The sequence below is a fragment of the Pseudophryne corroboree genome, chromosome 3 (assembly GCF_028390025.1).
Source record: "Pseudophryne corroboree isolate aPseCor3 chromosome 3, aPseCor3.hap2, whole genome shotgun sequence".
In the NCBI taxonomy this organism is placed as follows: Eukaryota; Metazoa; Chordata; class Amphibia; order Anura; family Myobatrachidae; genus Pseudophryne; species Pseudophryne corroboree.
Genome location: NC_086446.1, coordinates 514344803 through 514362363, shown reverse-complemented (window position 1 = coordinate 514362363; position 17561 = coordinate 514344803). Strand labels below are relative to the sequence as shown.

Here is a 17561-nt window from a genome sequence, read left to right as displayed (position 1 = left end):
AACCTAGCAAAGGGGTTCATTCGACCTTCTTCTTCCCCAGCCGGCGCAGGCTTCTTTTTTGTAAAAAAGAAAGATGGTGGTCTGCGGCCGTGCATCGACTACAGAGGTTTGAACGACATTACCATCAAGAACCGTTATCCTTTACCCCTGATTACTGAGCTCTTTGACAGAGTTAGCGGAGCTACCATCTTTACAAAGCTGGACTTGCGAGGTGCATACAATCTCATCCGGATCCGTGAGGGTGACGAGTGGAAGACCGCCTTTAACACCCGTGACGGACATTATGAGTACCTCGTCATGCCCTTCGGATTGAGCAATGCTCCAGCTGTCTTCCAGCATTTTGTCAATGAGATCTTCAGAGACATTCTATACCGTCATGTCGTGGTCTATCTAGACGATATCCTCATTTTTGCCAACGATTTAGAGGAACATCGTTTTTGGGTTAAAGAGGTTCTGTCCCGTCTCCATGTCAATCATCTCTATTGCAAATTAGAGAAATGCGTCTTTGAAGTCAAGTCCATTCCGTTTCTAGGGTACATTGGGGTATATTTACTAAGCTCCCGATTTTGACCGAGATGCCGTTTTTTCATCAAAGTGTCATCTCGGTAAATCTCGGTCATTTACTAAACACTAATCACGGCAGTGATGAGGGCATTCGTAATTTTTTGCTAGTTCAGGTAAAAAATTACGAATGAATACACCATCGGTCAAAACGCGGCTGTTTAAGTATGAATCTCGGTCATTTACTAAGAAGTGCAAAGCAAAAAAACACAAAACACTGCCGTGAAAAATTACAACTCGTAAAAAAGTCCTAAAAAAAAACAGACCTGCTTTTTTTATCCGTGATTTGAGATGCATGCAGGGATCCATGAGATCCGTGCATGTATATCAGTGGGAAGGGGTGTGAAAGTGCTTATTTTTGCTAAAAAAATTGCGTGGGGTCCCCCCTCCTAAGCATAACCAGCCTCGGGCTCTTTGAGCCGATCCTGGTTGCAGAAATATGGGAATAAAAATGACAGGGGTTCCCCCATATTTAAGCAACCAGCATCGGGCTCTGCGCCTGGTCCTGGTCCCAAAAATACGGGGGACAAAAAGAGTAGGGGTCCCCCGTATTTTTAAAACCAGCACCGGGCTCCACTAGCTGGACAGATAATGCCACAGCCGGGGGTCACTTTTATACAGCGCCCTGCGGCCGTGGCATCAAAAATCCAACTAGTCACCCCTGGCCGGGGTACCCTGGGGGAGTGGGGACCCCTTCAATCAAGGGGTGTCCCCCCCCAGCCACCCAAGGGCCAGGGGTGAAGCCCGAGGCTGTCCCCCCCCATCCAATGGGCTGCGGATGGGAGGGCTGATAGCCTTTGTTGTAAAATAAAAGATATTGTTTTTAGTAGCAGTACTACAAGTCCCAGCAAGCCTCCCCCGCATGCTGGTACTTGGAGAACCACAAGTACCAGCATGCGGCGGAAAAACGGGCCCGCTGGTACCTGTAGTACTACCACTAAAAAAATACCCAAAAAAAGACAAGACACACACACCGTGAAAGTATTATTTTATTACTTACATACACACATACATACATACTTACCTATGGCCCCACGCAGGTCGGTCCTCTTGTCCAGTAGAATCCAAGGGTACCTGTTGAATAAATTATACTCACGAGATCCAGGGGTCCAGGCTCCTCGGCAAATCCAGGGTTAATCCACGTACTTGCCAAAAATAAAAAAACGGTGTTCCGACCACGAACTGAAAGGGGACCCATGTTTGCACATGGGTCACCTTTCCCCGAATGCAAGAAACCCACTTTGCCTTCTGGCTAAGTGGGTTTCTTCAGCCAATCAGGGAGCGCCACGTTGTAGCACTCTCCTGATCGGCTGTGTGGTCCTGTCCTCACTGACAGGCAGCACACGGCAGTGTTACAATGTAGCGCCTATGCGCTACATTGTAACCAATGATGGGAACTTTCTGCTCAGCGGTGACGTCACTTTAGGTCAACCGCAGGGCAGAAAGTTCCCATCATTGGTTACAATGTAGCGCATAGGCGCTACATTGTAACACTGCCGTGTGCCGCCTGTCAGTGAGGACAGGAGCACACAGCTGATCAGGAGAGTGCTACAACGTGGCACTCCCTGATTGGCTGAAGAAACCCACTTAGACAGAAGTCAAAGTGGCTTTCTGGCATTCGTGGAAAGGTGACCCATGTGCAAACATGGGTCCCCTTTCAGTTCGTGGTCGGGACACCGTTTTGTTTTGTTTGTCAAGTACGTGGATTACCCCTGGATTTCCCGAGGAGCCTGGACCCCTGGATCTCGTGAGTATAATTTCTTCAACAGGTACCCCTTGGATTCTACTGGAGAAGAGGACCGACCTGCGTGGGAACTTAAGGTAAGTATGTATGTATGTGTGTATGTATTTAATAAAATTATACTTTCACGGTGTGTGTGTCTTGTCTTTTTTTGGGTATTTTTTTAGTAGTAGTACTACAGGTACCAGCGGGCCCGTTTTTCCGTCGCATGCTGGTACTTGTGGTTCTCCAAGTACCAGCATGCGGGGGAGGCTTGCTGGGCCTTGTAGTACTGCTACTAAAAACAATATCTTTTCTTTTACAACAAAGGCTATCAGCCTCCCCATCCGCAGCCCATTGGATGGGGGGGGACAGCCTCGGGCTTCACCCCTGGCCCTTGGGTGGCTGGGGGGGGGGACCCCTTGATTGAAGGGGTCCCCACTCCCCCAGGGTACCCCGGCCAGGGGTGACTAGTTGGATTTTTGATGCCACGGCCGCAGGGCACTATATAAAAGTGACCCCCGGCTGTGGCATTATCTGTCCAGCTAGTGGAGCCCGGTGCTGGTTTTAAAAATACGGGGGACCCCTACTCTTTTTGTCCCCCGTATTTTTGGGACCAGGACCAGGCGCAGAGCCCGATGCTGGTTGCTTAAATATGGGGGAACCCCTGTCATTTTTCCCCCCATATTTCTGCAACCAGGATCGGCTCAAAGAGCCCGAGGCTGGTTATGCTTAGGAGGGGGGACCCCACGCATTTTTTTGGGGGATTTTACATTGTTTAATTAAAAAAAAAAAAATAAGAACCCCAGCACGGATCACACAGATCCGGCCGAGATTGATTGTAAAAAAAAACGGCAGTGTTTTGCTAATCACTGCCGTAAAAATAGGTAAAAAAAAACGAATGACATCGACATCGGAAGAAAAGAAAAACCCGAATACGACAGCTTAGTAAATCCATCGTAATCAATTCAAAAAGTTGCAGTTTTACACTGTCGATGTCATTCGTGATTGAACTTTGACCTTTTTTCGGAAATTACGAATCTTAGTAAATTTACCCCATTGTGTCCGGTTCCGGACTAGAGATGGATCCTGAGAAACTACAAGCAATCCAAAATTGGCCGATACCCTTAACCCTCAAAGGGGTCCAGAGGTTCTTGGGGTTCGCCAACTATTACCGAAAGTTTATACAAGACTTTTCCACCATTGTGGCGCCTATTACTGCTTTCACTAAGAAGGGTGCTAACCCGTCCAAGTGGTCTGAAGAAGCCATGCAAGCATTTCATCTTTTAAAACAAAGGTTCATCTCTGCGCCTGTTCTGAAACAGCCTGACATCGACTCTCCTTTCATCTTAGAGGTGGATGCCTCCTCCGTTGGAGTAGGAGCGGTGTTATCTCAGAGGGCTAAAGATGGCCATTTACACCCTTGCAGTTTCTTCTCCCGGAAGTTCTCCCCAGCTGAGCGCAACTATGCCATTGGCGACCAGGAGTTGCTAGCCATCAAGCTCGCTCTAGAAGAGTGGCGGTATCTGTTGGAGGGAGCTTCTCATTCAATCACCATACTTACAGACCACAAGAACCTTTTATATCTGAAAGGCGCACAATGTCTCAACCCTCGTCAGGCCAGATGGGCACTTTTCTTTTCCAGGTTCGACTTTAAACTCCAGTTCTGTCCGGGCTCTCAGAATCGCAAGGCCGATGCCCTTTCCCGCTCATGGGAGCAAGAAAATGAGTCAGAGTCTTCAGACAAGCATCCTATTATAAATCCGTTGGCATTCTCCACGGTAGGGATGGACTCTACGCCCCCATCAGGGAAAAGTTTTGTGAAACCGATGCTAAGGAAGAAGCTCATGCATTGGGCCCATGCTTCCCGTTTTGCCGGACATACAGGTATCCAAAAAACCCTGGAGTTTATCTCTAGGTCCTATTGGTGGCCAACTCTGAAAAAGGACGTCTTGGAGTTTATTGCATCTTGCCCAAAGTGTGCTCAACATAAGGTATCCCGCCAGTCGCCTGCGGGGCAACTGGTTCCACTATCTGTTCCCTGTCGACCTTGGACCCATTTGTCGATGGAGTTTATTACAGATTTACCCATGTGCAACAAGTTCAATACCATCTGGGTGGTAGTTGACCGGTTCACTAAGATGGCACACTTCATTCCTCTCACCGGTCTTCCGTCAGCTTCCAAGTTGGCTCAAGTATTCATACAAGAGATCTTCCGACTCCACGGTCTTCCTGAAGAAATTATCTCAGATCGAGGAGTTCAATTCACAGCCAAATTCTGGCGAAGTTTATGTCAAGTCCTTCAAGTCAAGCTAAAGTTTTCCACGGCTTACCATCCTCAGACCAATGGTCAAACCGAGAGGGTGAATCAGGACTTGGAGGCCTTCCTCCGCATCTATGTGTCCTCCTCTCAAGATGACTGGGTTCAATTACTTCCCTGGGCCGAGTTCTGTCATAACAACCAGTATCATTCTTCATCTGCTTCAACACCATTCTTCACTAACTTTGGATTCCACCCTAAAGTCCCTGAGTTCCAACCGCTACCAGCAACTTCTGTTCCCGCAGTGGATATCACCTTGCATCAGTTTGCCAATATCTGGAAGAGCGTACGATCAGCTCTGCTCAAGGCATCGTTCAGGTACAAGAAGTTTGCGGATAAGAAGCGTCGAGCAGTTCCTGCTCTCAAGGTGGGTGATCGGGTATGGTTATCCACGAAGAATTTGAGGTTAAGAGTTCCCAGTATGAAGTTTGCACCTCGCTATATCGGTCCTTTCAAGATTGAACAAGTCATCCATCCTGTTGCTTACAGACTTCAGTTGCCTCCCTTCTTAAAAATACCCAGGACATTCCATGTTTCCCTGTTGAAACCGCTGATCTTGAATCGGTTTCATTCCTCACTTCCTCCAACTCCGAAAGTCCAAACTCAACGAGGCGTTGAGTATGAAGTGGCCAAGATCCTGGACTCACGTCACCGTTACGGTCAACTACAGTATCTTATTGACTGGAAGGGTTACGGCCCTGAGGAACGTTCATGGACCCATGCTCCTGCCTTGGTCCGGAGATTCCATTCCAAGTTTCCTCAAAAGCCAAAGAAGTGTCCTGGGGCCACTCCTAAAGGGGGGGGTGCTGTCACGATCCGGGTATCTGGACACCATTTCTTACCCATCAGATGCCTCCTAAGGCTGGCTCAGCGCTCCAGGACCGGATCCCATCTGTTATCCTAATGTTCACATTCCTGCATCCTCTCCTGTCTCTCTGAGACGCTGTCACAGTAACGCCTTATTACATCTGGCATGGCGTCTCCCGCGGCCTCCGCCGCCGTCCCTGAGCTTCTGCATGCAGAGTGTCAGAGTGGCGATTACGTCAGCCGCGGCCTCCGCTGTGTCCGCGTGGTTGGATGTGCACTTGTCAGCCTGGCGTCTCCTGTCTCCAGTGGCCGGCGCCGCCATTACTGTTTTCATTACCACATGGATTACAAACCAAACTTCCCTCCAAGTGTCTGCATGGGCGCAGCCATCTTGGATTCTGTCAGCTGATCATTTCCTCCAATCTGTTGTCAGTATTTTTAATCTGCATAATTGCCAGGCCAATCCCTTCCTTGCTGCAGGTATAAATACACTGTGCCTGAGCAAGGAAGGCGTCAGTGCTTTGGTTGTCAAACCTAGTTCCTGTTTGTCTCTCTCCTGTGATTGTCTTCCAGGTTCCAGCTCCTGTCTCAAGACTTCCACCATAGAGACCCGCACCAGCATTCCACCTGCGGTGTAGCCTGACTCTCCAATCCATTGTGGATTCATCTGTTTCCAACTACAACATTACCTGCTTCCAGCTCAGCTTCCAGCAGAGTACAGCTTCCCTTAAAGGGCCGGTGTCCTTTCTACACTTTACCACTCTCCACCGGTATTATTATTTCTCCGCTCTCAAGTTCTACATTTCAGTTCATATTTCATCGCTCCCAAGTTCATTTATTATTTAACTGGTTCCAGCCAGTATCCACTCCGTGCTAACAACAGTCTGGTTCCAGCCAGTATCCACAGCAGCTGTTTTATCTTCAGCAACCCAGCTTTTCCTGGAACACCAGCTGGCACAATCCTGGGTTATCTCCATTGCTACAGTCGGGCCTGGTAAGGACTTTCCATCTAGAAGATCATAAGAACTATCTCACACTACCAGTGCCCTGTGGCTCCTGCCATCCTGTAGTACCCAGGAACTGTATTTATTCTTTGCTGACTTTTACGTTTTCTTTTACTGCTGCTGTGTTGCGGAGTTGTCATAATAAACATCATTGACTTTTATCCAAGTTGTCGTGGTCACGCCTTCGGGCAGTTATTATTCATGTTACTTACATGTCCAGGGGTCTGATACAACCTCCCAGGTTCCGGTACATCTCAGCCCCTACAACTGAGGCTGCCTCCCGTCAGCTCAGGCCCTCAGTTGTGACAAGGAGATTGACAAGGAGTATGATGGGAAGGCTCTGCCTCACCTGCCTACACTGACTGCACATCTCCGTTTAGCACCCCTGCCCTAAATAAATCCTACAGTGAACACTGGGGGTAATTCAGACCTGATCGTGGCAGCAAATTTGTTAGCAGTTGGGCAAAACTATGGGGGTCATTCCAAGTTGATCGTAACTGTGCTAAATTTAGCACAGCTACGATCATGTTCCCAGACATGCAGGGGGACACCCAGCACAGGGCTAGCCTGCCCCGCATGTCTGTCCGCCTCCCCCCCACGCACAAGTACAACAGCATCGCACAGCGGCTGCCCCTGGTCGCAGCGGCTGCGTGTGATGTCAAAATGGCGGCCAAACACAGCCATGCCGCCCCCTCCCGTCTGCATGTCAATCAGGCAGAGGCGATCGCTAGGGAACAATGGCCTTCGCCTGCGCAATTCCGACCCGATTGCTGCGCTGCGAACAACTGCAGCGAGCGATCAGGTCAGAATGACCCCCTATGTGCACTGCAGGTGTGGGGCAGATATAATATTTGCAGAGAGAGTTAGATTTGGGTGGGATGTGTTCAAACTAAAATCTAAATTGCAGTGTAAAAATAAAGCAGCCAGTATTTACCCTGCACAGAAACAAAATAACACACCCAAATCTAATGGTACCCATACACTTGTGCTATTGCCCTCGACGCCATATCGGGTCCGATTTCCCATGAAGCTCACCTTGAGACAAATCACATTGAAAGTGCATTTTTAGTGCATTCGATGCACATACAATCCTGCAATTTATCTCATGCCCCTTACGACCGGAAATCGGGTGGTATCGGATGATTGAATTCGAGCGCATCGCATGCTGACCAAAAGCACACCAGATTTATCTGCCAGATTAAGAAAAATTTAAATAGTGGGCTGGCCTATCTGGGGGAAATATAAACAAGCAGCCATTTTATAGTCTGTGCACTTCTGTTTGCTCTGTGACTAGAGAAGTTTGGTTTATACCTGCTGCTCGTTCCACATTGCTAGCTACTGTGCACTGCTTTGTTCTGCTTGCATTACAAAGTGTTTCTATACTGCTGTGTGTGTGCAGAGATGGATTCTACTCGCTACTCTGCTTTCATGTGCTACTCTGTGCTGAAGGTGAGGGGAGACAGGGAGAGGTAACAGCAAAGGCGGAGGGAGAGATCTTGCTGGACCAATGAGTGGCTGCTTAAGCGGCCTACTCGCTCCTACATGCCCCTCCTGGATGAGATCAGGGAGAACAACCCGGGTGACTACCGCAACTTCTTGCGCATGAATGATGACACCTTCCAGGAGTTGCTGCGTCTGGTGACCCCCCTCATACAGAATCGGGATGCCAAATGGCAGGTTCCTATCCCTGCTGAGGAGAGGCTCGTGGCTACCCTGTGGTTCCTTGCTACTGGACAGTCGTTTGAGGACCTAAAGTATGGGACCCGTATCTCTGCGCAGGCTTTGGGACACATCATACCTGAAACCTGCAAGGCTATTATCAAAGTGCTTCAGTATAAGTACTGTAAGGGAAGAAAATTACACCACACATTGCTTGTCATGTAACAAAATGTTTTATTTGGCAAACTGAAATTGGGTAGAAAAAATATGTGCTTTTTATTTCAAGACATAATTGTATATGCAGCCAACATGGCTGAACTTTTTCAAACAGTATAAAGTTTTCATGATGCAGCACATCTGCATCATTACATTTATGACATAACAAAAATGCTATATATAGCAACAAATGTGGTACATTTTGATACAACACCATTGAGTGGCACCGCAGCCAGGGGCACAATGCACACATGCAACTTGGGGTAGGAAGATGGCTCCCCGGTTCCATCAACCTGCACCAAGTTGCATGTGTGCATTGTGCCCCTGGTATCGGTGCCACTCAACGTCGTAGTATCAAAATGCACATCTGGTGCAATATATATCAAGGTCAGCATTTACATTTGAGAAACGTAAAAAAAATGCCTATAACTTTTTTAAATATGCAGCCAACATGGCTGAACTTTTTCAAACAGTATAAAGTTTTCATGATGCAGCACATGTGCATCATTACATGTATGAAATGATAAAAAAAAATGCTATATATAACAACAAACGAGGTGCATTTTGATACTACACCATTGAGTGGCACCGCAGCCAGGGGCACAATGCACACATGCAGCTAGGGGCAGGAAAATGGGTCCCCGGTACCCTAACCTGTCCCTAGCAGCATGTGTGCATTGTCCGCCTGAGCGTAGACACTCACCGTAGTATCAGACTGCACCACATCTGTTGGTATGGGCACCAGTAATTGAGAATCACCCTACATTTCAAAGAGACTTGTCTCCTCCTCCTCCTCCTCCTTTTGTCCCCCCTGTGACATCAAGCAGGTCAAAATTGCGGAGGAGATGGTGGATGTGTGGCTGGCTTGGGAAGGGTAACTGGTTTGAGGAGGAGATTGGAAAGTGGGGGAAGGGTGGGTGGATGGGGGTGGGGGTTGACGAAAACATGGAGGGTGGCTGGTTTGATGAGGAGGGGTTTGAGGAGGATGGAAAGTGGAGGAAGGGTAGTTGGATTGGGCCTGCGGTTGCGGATAACCGGAATGGTAGCTGGGGTGCGGAGTAGTAGATGTAGGGTAGGTGGGTGGTGGTGAACTGAAGGTCAATAGGAGATGAGGAGCAGGTGCTTGAGGTTCTGGCCCATGCACGTTACACTCTGGTGTCAGTTGCCCTGAGAGTGTTTGGTACAAAACCTGTGACACCAGGCACAGGCACTCTACCTGCTGCTGCGCAGAAACCTTTCGCATAGATTTGCTCACATATGATGCAAAGTCATCAAACTCATCCGGTTTCCATAGCAGCTGTGAACAGGCCTCCAATAGTAGAGGGTCTTCTACAAATTTTGTTTTCCTTGGCTTCCTCCTGCCAGTCTGTCGCTGTGGAGAGGTTGGTTCCACTGGGGAGGTGTTGATGAGGGCAGGGGTACGGCTGAGGTCTTCTTCAGGTGTCTATAGGGTAAAGGGAAACATATTTAGTGGATAGTCAAACTTTTTTTTTCTTTTACAGTTCCCTACACGCGTGGCAGAATGGCAAGCTATTGCAGAGGACTTTGACAGGCGCTGTAGTGGTGCAATAGACGGGAAACATGTGCGCATCACCAAACCCACCAACAGCGGGTCGGACTACTTCAATTATAACAGCTACTTTAGCATTGTTCTCATTGCGGTGGTCAATGCAAACTATGAGTTTATTTTCCTGGATGTTGGGAAAAATTGTCGTTGCTCGGATGGTGGATCGTTGAAAAATACGCGCTTCTATGATCACCACCAACTCCATTAATCTGCCGCCTGTGGAGCAAACAAAGAATGGGCTGGGATTTGTGTTCGTGGCAGATGAGGCCTTCGCACTGCACGAACACATAATAAAGCCCTACCCGCAAAGAGTCCTGAACCACGATAGGTGCATTTTTAACTACCGCCTTTCTAGGGCCTGCAGGGTTGTTGAGAATGCATTTGGCATTCTCAGCAACCGGTTCAGGATCTTCCACAAACTCATTAACATGAGGCTGGACAAAATTGACTGTGTAGTAACAGCATGGTGAATACTACACAAGGACACAAGGCAAATGCCTTTGCTGCCAGCAGGACTGGAAGATCCCAACCAGCCAGTGGTGACAGCGCCGATTTGCTCGGTGGGACCACCTGCAGCAACTATACGCGGCACTGCAAGGGCAAAAGAGGTCAGGGAAAAATATAATGCCTTCTTCAATGGGGAAGGAGCTGTGGCATGGCAGGAGGAATATATTAGGTAAAAACCATTTAAAAAGCAACTTACCCCTTCGGCCTCCTCCATGTCCAGACTTCCCTCCTCGAACTCTGCCATCACCACCAGGGACTCCTTAGCTGACCTTTTCTCCAGGAGGAAGTTGAGATCTTTGTAGTATCACAGTTGCGGCACATACACCTTGTCTGCACCGGCCCCTGACCTCTTGGACTCCTCCACCTTGTGGTTCTCTTTCACAAAGACTGTCCATAGATTGGCGATTTTCTTTCGGACCCAGGCCACCGAAGCAACAGAGAAGGTGGGCTTGGAGTACTCCACCATGCGGGTATTAGCAGCCTCCCTCTTCTGCTTGTTGCTGTAGTCTGGTGAGGACGTCAGCCACAGACACTCCTCCTCACAGTACAGGCTGATGAAGCCGGAAAGAAACTCGCGGTTCTCATAGGACAACTGCAGAATGCAAAAAAAATGGAAATTAAAAAACATGAAAAAGTTCAACTATTCTGGTTAAATAAAGTGTTTTTTTCTAGTTAAAGTTCCATTTTCTAGTTACTGGTGTGAGTTATCCGAAATATGTTGTGAGAATACATTGGTGTGCAGGGTACAGCAGCATAACGGTGGGATGTGGGTTGCAGTGGTGCAGTATAATGGCATTTAGGGCGCGGCCGCATGGGGCTTGCAGTGGTGCAGCATTTTGGGCAGGGGCCCAGTATAATCGTGGGTAGTGCAACTTAATGGTGGGCAGTGGTGGTAAAAAAGAATAAGTCATTGGTGGTCAGTGGTGCAGTATACTGGCGTTTAGGGCGCGTCTGCCTGGGGCTCGCAGTGGTGCAGCATTTTGGGCAGGGGGGCAAGTATAATCGTGGGTAGAGCAGCATAATGGTGGGCAGTGGTGGTAAAAAAGAATAATAGTCATTGCTGGCCAGTGGCGCAGTATAATGGCGTTTAGGGCACGGCCGCATGGGGCTTGCAGTGGCGCAGCATTTTGGGCATGGGGCCTGTATAAACGTGGGTAGAGCAGCATAAACAGTGGGCAGTGTTGGTAAAAAGGAATAGTCATTGGTGGCCAGTGGCGCAGTATAATGGCGTTTAGGGCGCGGCCGCCTGGGGCTTGCAGTGGTGCAGCATTTTGGGCAGTGGGCCAGTATAATTCTGGGTGCAGCAGCATAATTGTGGGCAGTGTTGGTAAAAACACATAATAGTCATTGGTGGCCAGTGGTATAGCCTGCCTACCTTGTGCGGTTTGTTTGGGAGCTCAGCAGCGTGCTTGCAGCCTCCTCTCCAGTCATGTGCGCAGTGCATGGAAGAGGAGTGTCCCGGAAGTCGCTTCCTGTCTTCCCATATCGCACATTTGCGGTGTGATAAATCGAAAGTGGTAAAAAACAGCATGCGATCGCGCCACGATTCGATAAATATTAAGTGCAGCACATACTATCTTGAGACACAAGATTCGACCGGCGTGCCCGCGCATCGCGTCGAGAGGTACCTAAAATGTGCATACAATCCCCCAATTTCTCTCACAGATCCAGTCGAAATCGAAGGTTAGTACCGATTATCTCACAAGTGTATGGGCACCATAACTCTCTCTGTAAATATTATATCTGCCCCCCCCCCCCCTGCAGTGCACATAGTTTTGCTCAACTGCTAACAAATTTGCTGCTACAATCATGTCTGAATTACTGCCACTATCTAATCCTGTACAACTACTAAACCAGGGCTTGGTCATTTGGAAAAATGCCTTCCCTTTTCTTTGTGTTTGGCCTACTGTACACCAAAGTGTAAGCTTTACCTAACAGACCAAACCACATACCAAATATCTGACTATGGCATGTTTGCATTCCCTGCAGTATGATCTCTGTTGTGTGGATTTTAATACAGTGAATGATTTAGATTGGGCCTCATTCCGAGTTGATCGCACGCTGCCAATTTTTGCAGCGCAGCGATCAGGTTACTACTGCGCATGCACCGCAATGCGCACGCACGTCATACGGGTACAAACAGCATTGTTGCTGTGCAATGCTTCTAGCGACGATTCCATTCGCATAGCCGTTCGCAAGGAGATTGACAGAAAGAGAGCGTTTATGGGTGTCAACTGACCGTTTTCTGGGAGTGGTAGGGAAAACGCGTGTCCAGGCATGTCTGATGTCAATTCCGGGACCAGACAGGCTGAAGTGATCGTAAGGGCTGAGTAAGATCAGACCTACTCAGAAACTGCAAAAAACTTTTTCGTCCCGCTCAGCTGCACATACGATCGCACACTTGCAAAGCGAAACTACACTCCCCTGTGGGCGGCGACTATACGTTTGCACTGCTGCAAAAAGTAGCTAGCGAGCAATCAACTCGGAATGAGGGCCATTGTTCTAATATTAATTATATTTGTAAGAGCACAGACTAAGAAGTAGGATAGTAAGGGAAGGCGTCTATGTCAGGAGCTGGATGCTGACATCAAGGGGTAAATTTACTAAGATGGGAGTTCTATTTAAGATGAGATGTTGCCCATAGCAACCAATCAGATTCTACTTCTCATTTATCTAGCACCTTCTAGAAAATAATACCTGAAATCTGATTGGTTGCTATGGGCAACATCCCATCTTAAATAGAACTCCCATCTTAGTACATTTGCCCCCAAGGTGGGCCTGTGTGCTTTAAAAGCCAGGGCTATTTTTAGTCCCAGTCCGGCCCTGACTCTAGTGACCCCACTAATACTGGTGTTGAAATGCGCTTATAGTTGCAGAAGCTCTGGAGTCTTACTGAAAATAAGTGAAGAACAGTTGGCTGCACTTTCAAGAAGGCGTTTCTAATGGTCAATGGTCTGGGTGGTGATACGGTGGCAACACACTATGGGGCATTTCAATTATTCGCCATATGTGGCAGCTGCGTACAATTAGTGCATAGAATCAATGGCTTTCTAACCATTTTTTTTTTTCAAAATAGTCGCTCAGTTTGTTGTTCATTTACTCATTGGGGGCCGTTCAAATATCCGTAATGTGCTGCAGAGCATTGCAGCAATGCTCAACTCAAACATTTCTGACATATATGGTACCTGTAATGTTTTTACATTTTATTTTCATAAAGATGGATTCCTTCCCTCTCTTATTGCAGTCTCTCACAGACAGAGGTTGTATTATGTGTGCACAAATGGGCAGCAATGGACCATTCAAAGATTTTCAAGAGTCAGCTTATTTAAAATGCTTAGAAATAAAAATAGATACTGTATCCCGACAGGAGTCATTAGAGAAAGCTGATTTCACCACACTCTGCGCATAAATGTTTTCTTTTCACAGTACTTGGATTATCTTACATGTGGTAAATCCTCTGAATTTAGATTTGTTTCTCTCTGTACTCACAATGATTTAATAGTAGGTTGGTGGTTGTTTCCTCTGTGCACTGCTATTATCTGTCTGTCCAATAACTAGTCATTTATATACACCCATTGTAAGTGCTGGAAATACAGACTGTAGCGTTTTTGCTTGGAAGTAATACGATTCTGTGCTTTCACGTGTGTCATTCTCTGTCTCAACACAGTTATTATTCAGTGAGCAATGCATTATAGCAAACCAGCCTGTTGTGTGCTGTGTCTGGGAACACAAAGAGTGACAAGTGACTGGTAACATAATGAGTCCTACAATTTATACCTTTATTGCACTTTTTCTGCATTTACTGTATCTATTTGTAATATTTCCTTTACCTGGCTAGTAAATAAACCTTTCCACTTTGTAAAACACTACTACCAACATATATCCCTTTCCTCCTATTTCTCCTTATGCGTTGTCAGCTGTTTAACACCTTTCCTGTCTTCTACTTAGTCCGAGCATGGAGCCTGGTTTGTGCTCAATACAAATCTCTCTCCTCTCTGCCCTATGGATCGGATTCATTCTGATACAGTATGTACGATGGGGTCATTCCGAGTTGATCGTTCGCTAGCAGTTTTTAGCAGCCGTGCAAACGCATAGCCACCGCCCATGGGGAAGTGTATTTTTGCTTTGCAGGATTGCGAACGCCTGTGCAGCAGTGCGCCTGCAAACACATTTTGTGCAAGACAAGACCAGCCTTGTAGTTACTTATCCTGTGCGATGATTGCTGTGACGAGAGACACAGTAATGACACCAGATACCCGCCCAGCAAACGCCCAGCCACGCCTGCTGGTCAGCTGACACCCAGAAACTCGCTAGAACCTGTGCAAAATGACGATGCTCAATGTACCCGTACGTCGCGCATGCGCATTGGCGTGCATGCGCAGATTTTACCTGAACGCTGCGCTGAGAAAAACGGCAGTGACCGATCAACTCGGAATGACCCCAGATATTGCACAGATACAGGGAAGCGGCGGCTAAATACCGTACAAATAAAACGCAAATGCTGCAGCAGGTGTCTGTAGGCACAAGGAAATAAGGAAATAGACGCCTGCTGCATGCATCTGCGATCCGAGTGCTGCATCCGAAGACGCAGCACTGGATCGCCATCAGTCGCAATGGTCACAGTACTCGTCCAGTCTGCATAAGCAGAAGCTTACTCAGAGTGCCCGTCGGAACAGGTCAGCTGGGTCCATGAAGTCTGGGTCCAACAATACAGACTTTGGGCTCAGCATGGCTACAAAACAGGAATAACACACCCGATTTTGCAAAACAGACCAGGTTGCCGCCCCCAAACACTACAGAATATCAATCATGCTGCAGCTTAGAGGGGACTGTGAGCAATATTGCAGGACCCGTTCTGCATATGCACGGAACTGGTTTTGCACATGTGCTGTAGACCCACGACAATCGGATTTGTACGTAACCCATCAGGTTTGCATACAATTCCAAATCAGGCCCTATGTCAGTAAACAGGACAGGTCACACACCAGCACGGATCTTTCACCACTTATTATTAGAGATGAGCGGGTTCGGTTTCTCTGAATCCGAACCCGCCAGAACTTCATGTTTTTTTTCACGGGTCCGAGCGACTCGGATCTTCCCGCCTTGCTCGGTTAACCCGAGCGCGCCCGAACGTCATCATGACGCTGTCGGATTCTCGCGAGGCTCGGATTCTATCGCGAGACTCGGATTCTATATAAGGAGCCGCGCGTCGCCGCCATTTTCACACGTGCATTGAGATTGATAGGGAGAGGACGTGGCTGGCGTCCTCTCCGTTTAGAATAGATTAGAGAGACACTTGATTTACTAATTTTGGGGAGCATTAGGAGTACTCAGTACAGTGCAGAGTTTTGCTGATAGTGACCAGTGACCACCAGTTTTATTTATAATCCGTTCTCTGCCTGAAAAAAGCGATACACAGCACACAGTGACTCAGTCACATACCATATCTGTGTGCACTGCTCAGGCTCAGGCCAGTGTGCTGCATCATCTATTATCTATATATAAATAATATTATATATATCTGTCTGACTGCTCAGCTCACACAGCTTATAATTGTGGGGGAGACTGGGGAGCACTACTGCAGTGCCAGTTATAGGTTATAGCAGGAGCCAGGAGTACATAATATTATATTAAAATTAAACAGTGCACACTTTTGCTGCAGGAGTGCCACTGCCAGTGTGACTAGTGACCAGTGACCTGACCACCAGTATATATAATATTAGTAGTATACTATCTCTTTATCAACCAGTCTATATTAGCAGCAGACACAGTACAGTGCGGTAGTTCACGGCTGTGGCTACCTCTGTGTCGGCACTCGGCAGCCCGTCCATAATTGTATATACCACCTAACCGTGGTTTTTTTCTCTTTCTTTATACATACATACTAGTTACGAGTATACTATCTCTTTATCAACCAGTCTATATATTAGCAGCAGACACAGTACAGTGCGGTAGTTCACGGCTGTGGCTACCTCTGTGTCGGCACTCGGCAGCCCGTCCATAATTGTATATACCACCTAACCGTGGTTTTTTTTTCTTTCTTTATACATACATACTAGTTACGAGTATACTATCTCTTTATCAACCAGTCTATATATTAGCAGCAGACACAGTACAGTGCGGTAGTTCACGGCTGTGGCTACCTCTGTGTCGGCACTCGGCAGCCCGTCCATAATTGTATATACCACCTAACCGTGGTTTTTTTTTCTTTCTTTATACATACATACTAGTTACGAGTATACTATCTCTTTATCAACCAGTCTATATATTAGCAGCAGACACAGTACAGTGCGGTAGTTCACGGCTGTGGCTACCTCTGTGTCGGCACTCGGCAGCCCGTCCATAATTGTATATACCACCTAACCGTGGTTTTTTTTTCTTTCTTTATACATACATACTAGTTACGAGTATACTATCTCTTTATCAACCAGTCTATATATTAGCAGCAGACACAGTACAGTGCGGTAGTTCACGGCTGTGGCTACCTCTGTGTCGGCACTCGGCAGCCCGTCCATAATTGTATATACCACCTAACCGTGGTTTTTTTTTCTTTCTTTATACATACATACTAGTTACGAGTATACTATCTCTTTATCAACCAGTCTATATTAGCAGCAGACACAGTACAGTGCGGTAGTTCACGGCTGTGGCTACCTCTGTGTCGGCACTCGGCAGCCCGTCCATAATTGTATATACCACCTAACCGTGGTTTTTTTTTCTTTCTTTATACATACATACTAGTTACGAGTATACTATCTCTTTATCAACCAGTCTATATATTAGCAGCAGACACAGTACAGTGCGGTAGTTCACGGCTGTGGCTACCTCTGTGTCGGCACTCGGCAGCCCGTCCATAATTGTATATACCACCTAACCGTGTTTTTTTTTTCTTTCTTTATACATACATACTAGTTACGAGTATACTATCTCTTTATCAACCAGTCTATATTAGCAGCAGACACAGTACAGTGCGGTAGTTCACGGCTGTGGCTACCTCTGTGTCGGCACTCGGCAGCCCGTCCATAATTGTATATACCACCTAACCGTGGTTTTTTTTTCTTTCTTTATACATACATACTAGTTACGAGTATACTATCTCTTTATCAACCAGTCTATATATTAGCAGCAGACACAGTACAGTGCGGTAGTTCACGGCTGTGGCTACCTCTGTGTCGGCACTCGGCAGCCCGTCCATAATTG

The 17561-nt window shown here is 47.2% G+C and overlaps 1 protein-coding gene across 1 annotated transcript; it reads right to left on the bottom strand.

Moving 5' to 3' along the window:
- Positions 1 to 8984: 8984 nt before the first annotated feature.
- Positions 8985 to 10852, bottom strand: LOC135057958 (actin nucleation-promoting factor WASL-like). Its single transcript, XM_063963649.1, has 2 exons — positions 10558 to 10852; positions 8985 to 9731 (listed from the first exon to the last, which is right to left on the bottom strand). Exons 1-2 carry the CDS (start codon positions 10603 to 10605, stop codon positions 9048 to 9050), a joined length of 732 nt encoding a protein of 243 aa, XP_063819719.1. The 5' UTR covers positions 10606 to 10852; the 3' UTR covers positions 8985 to 9047.
- Positions 10853 to 17561: the final 6709 nt, after the last annotated feature.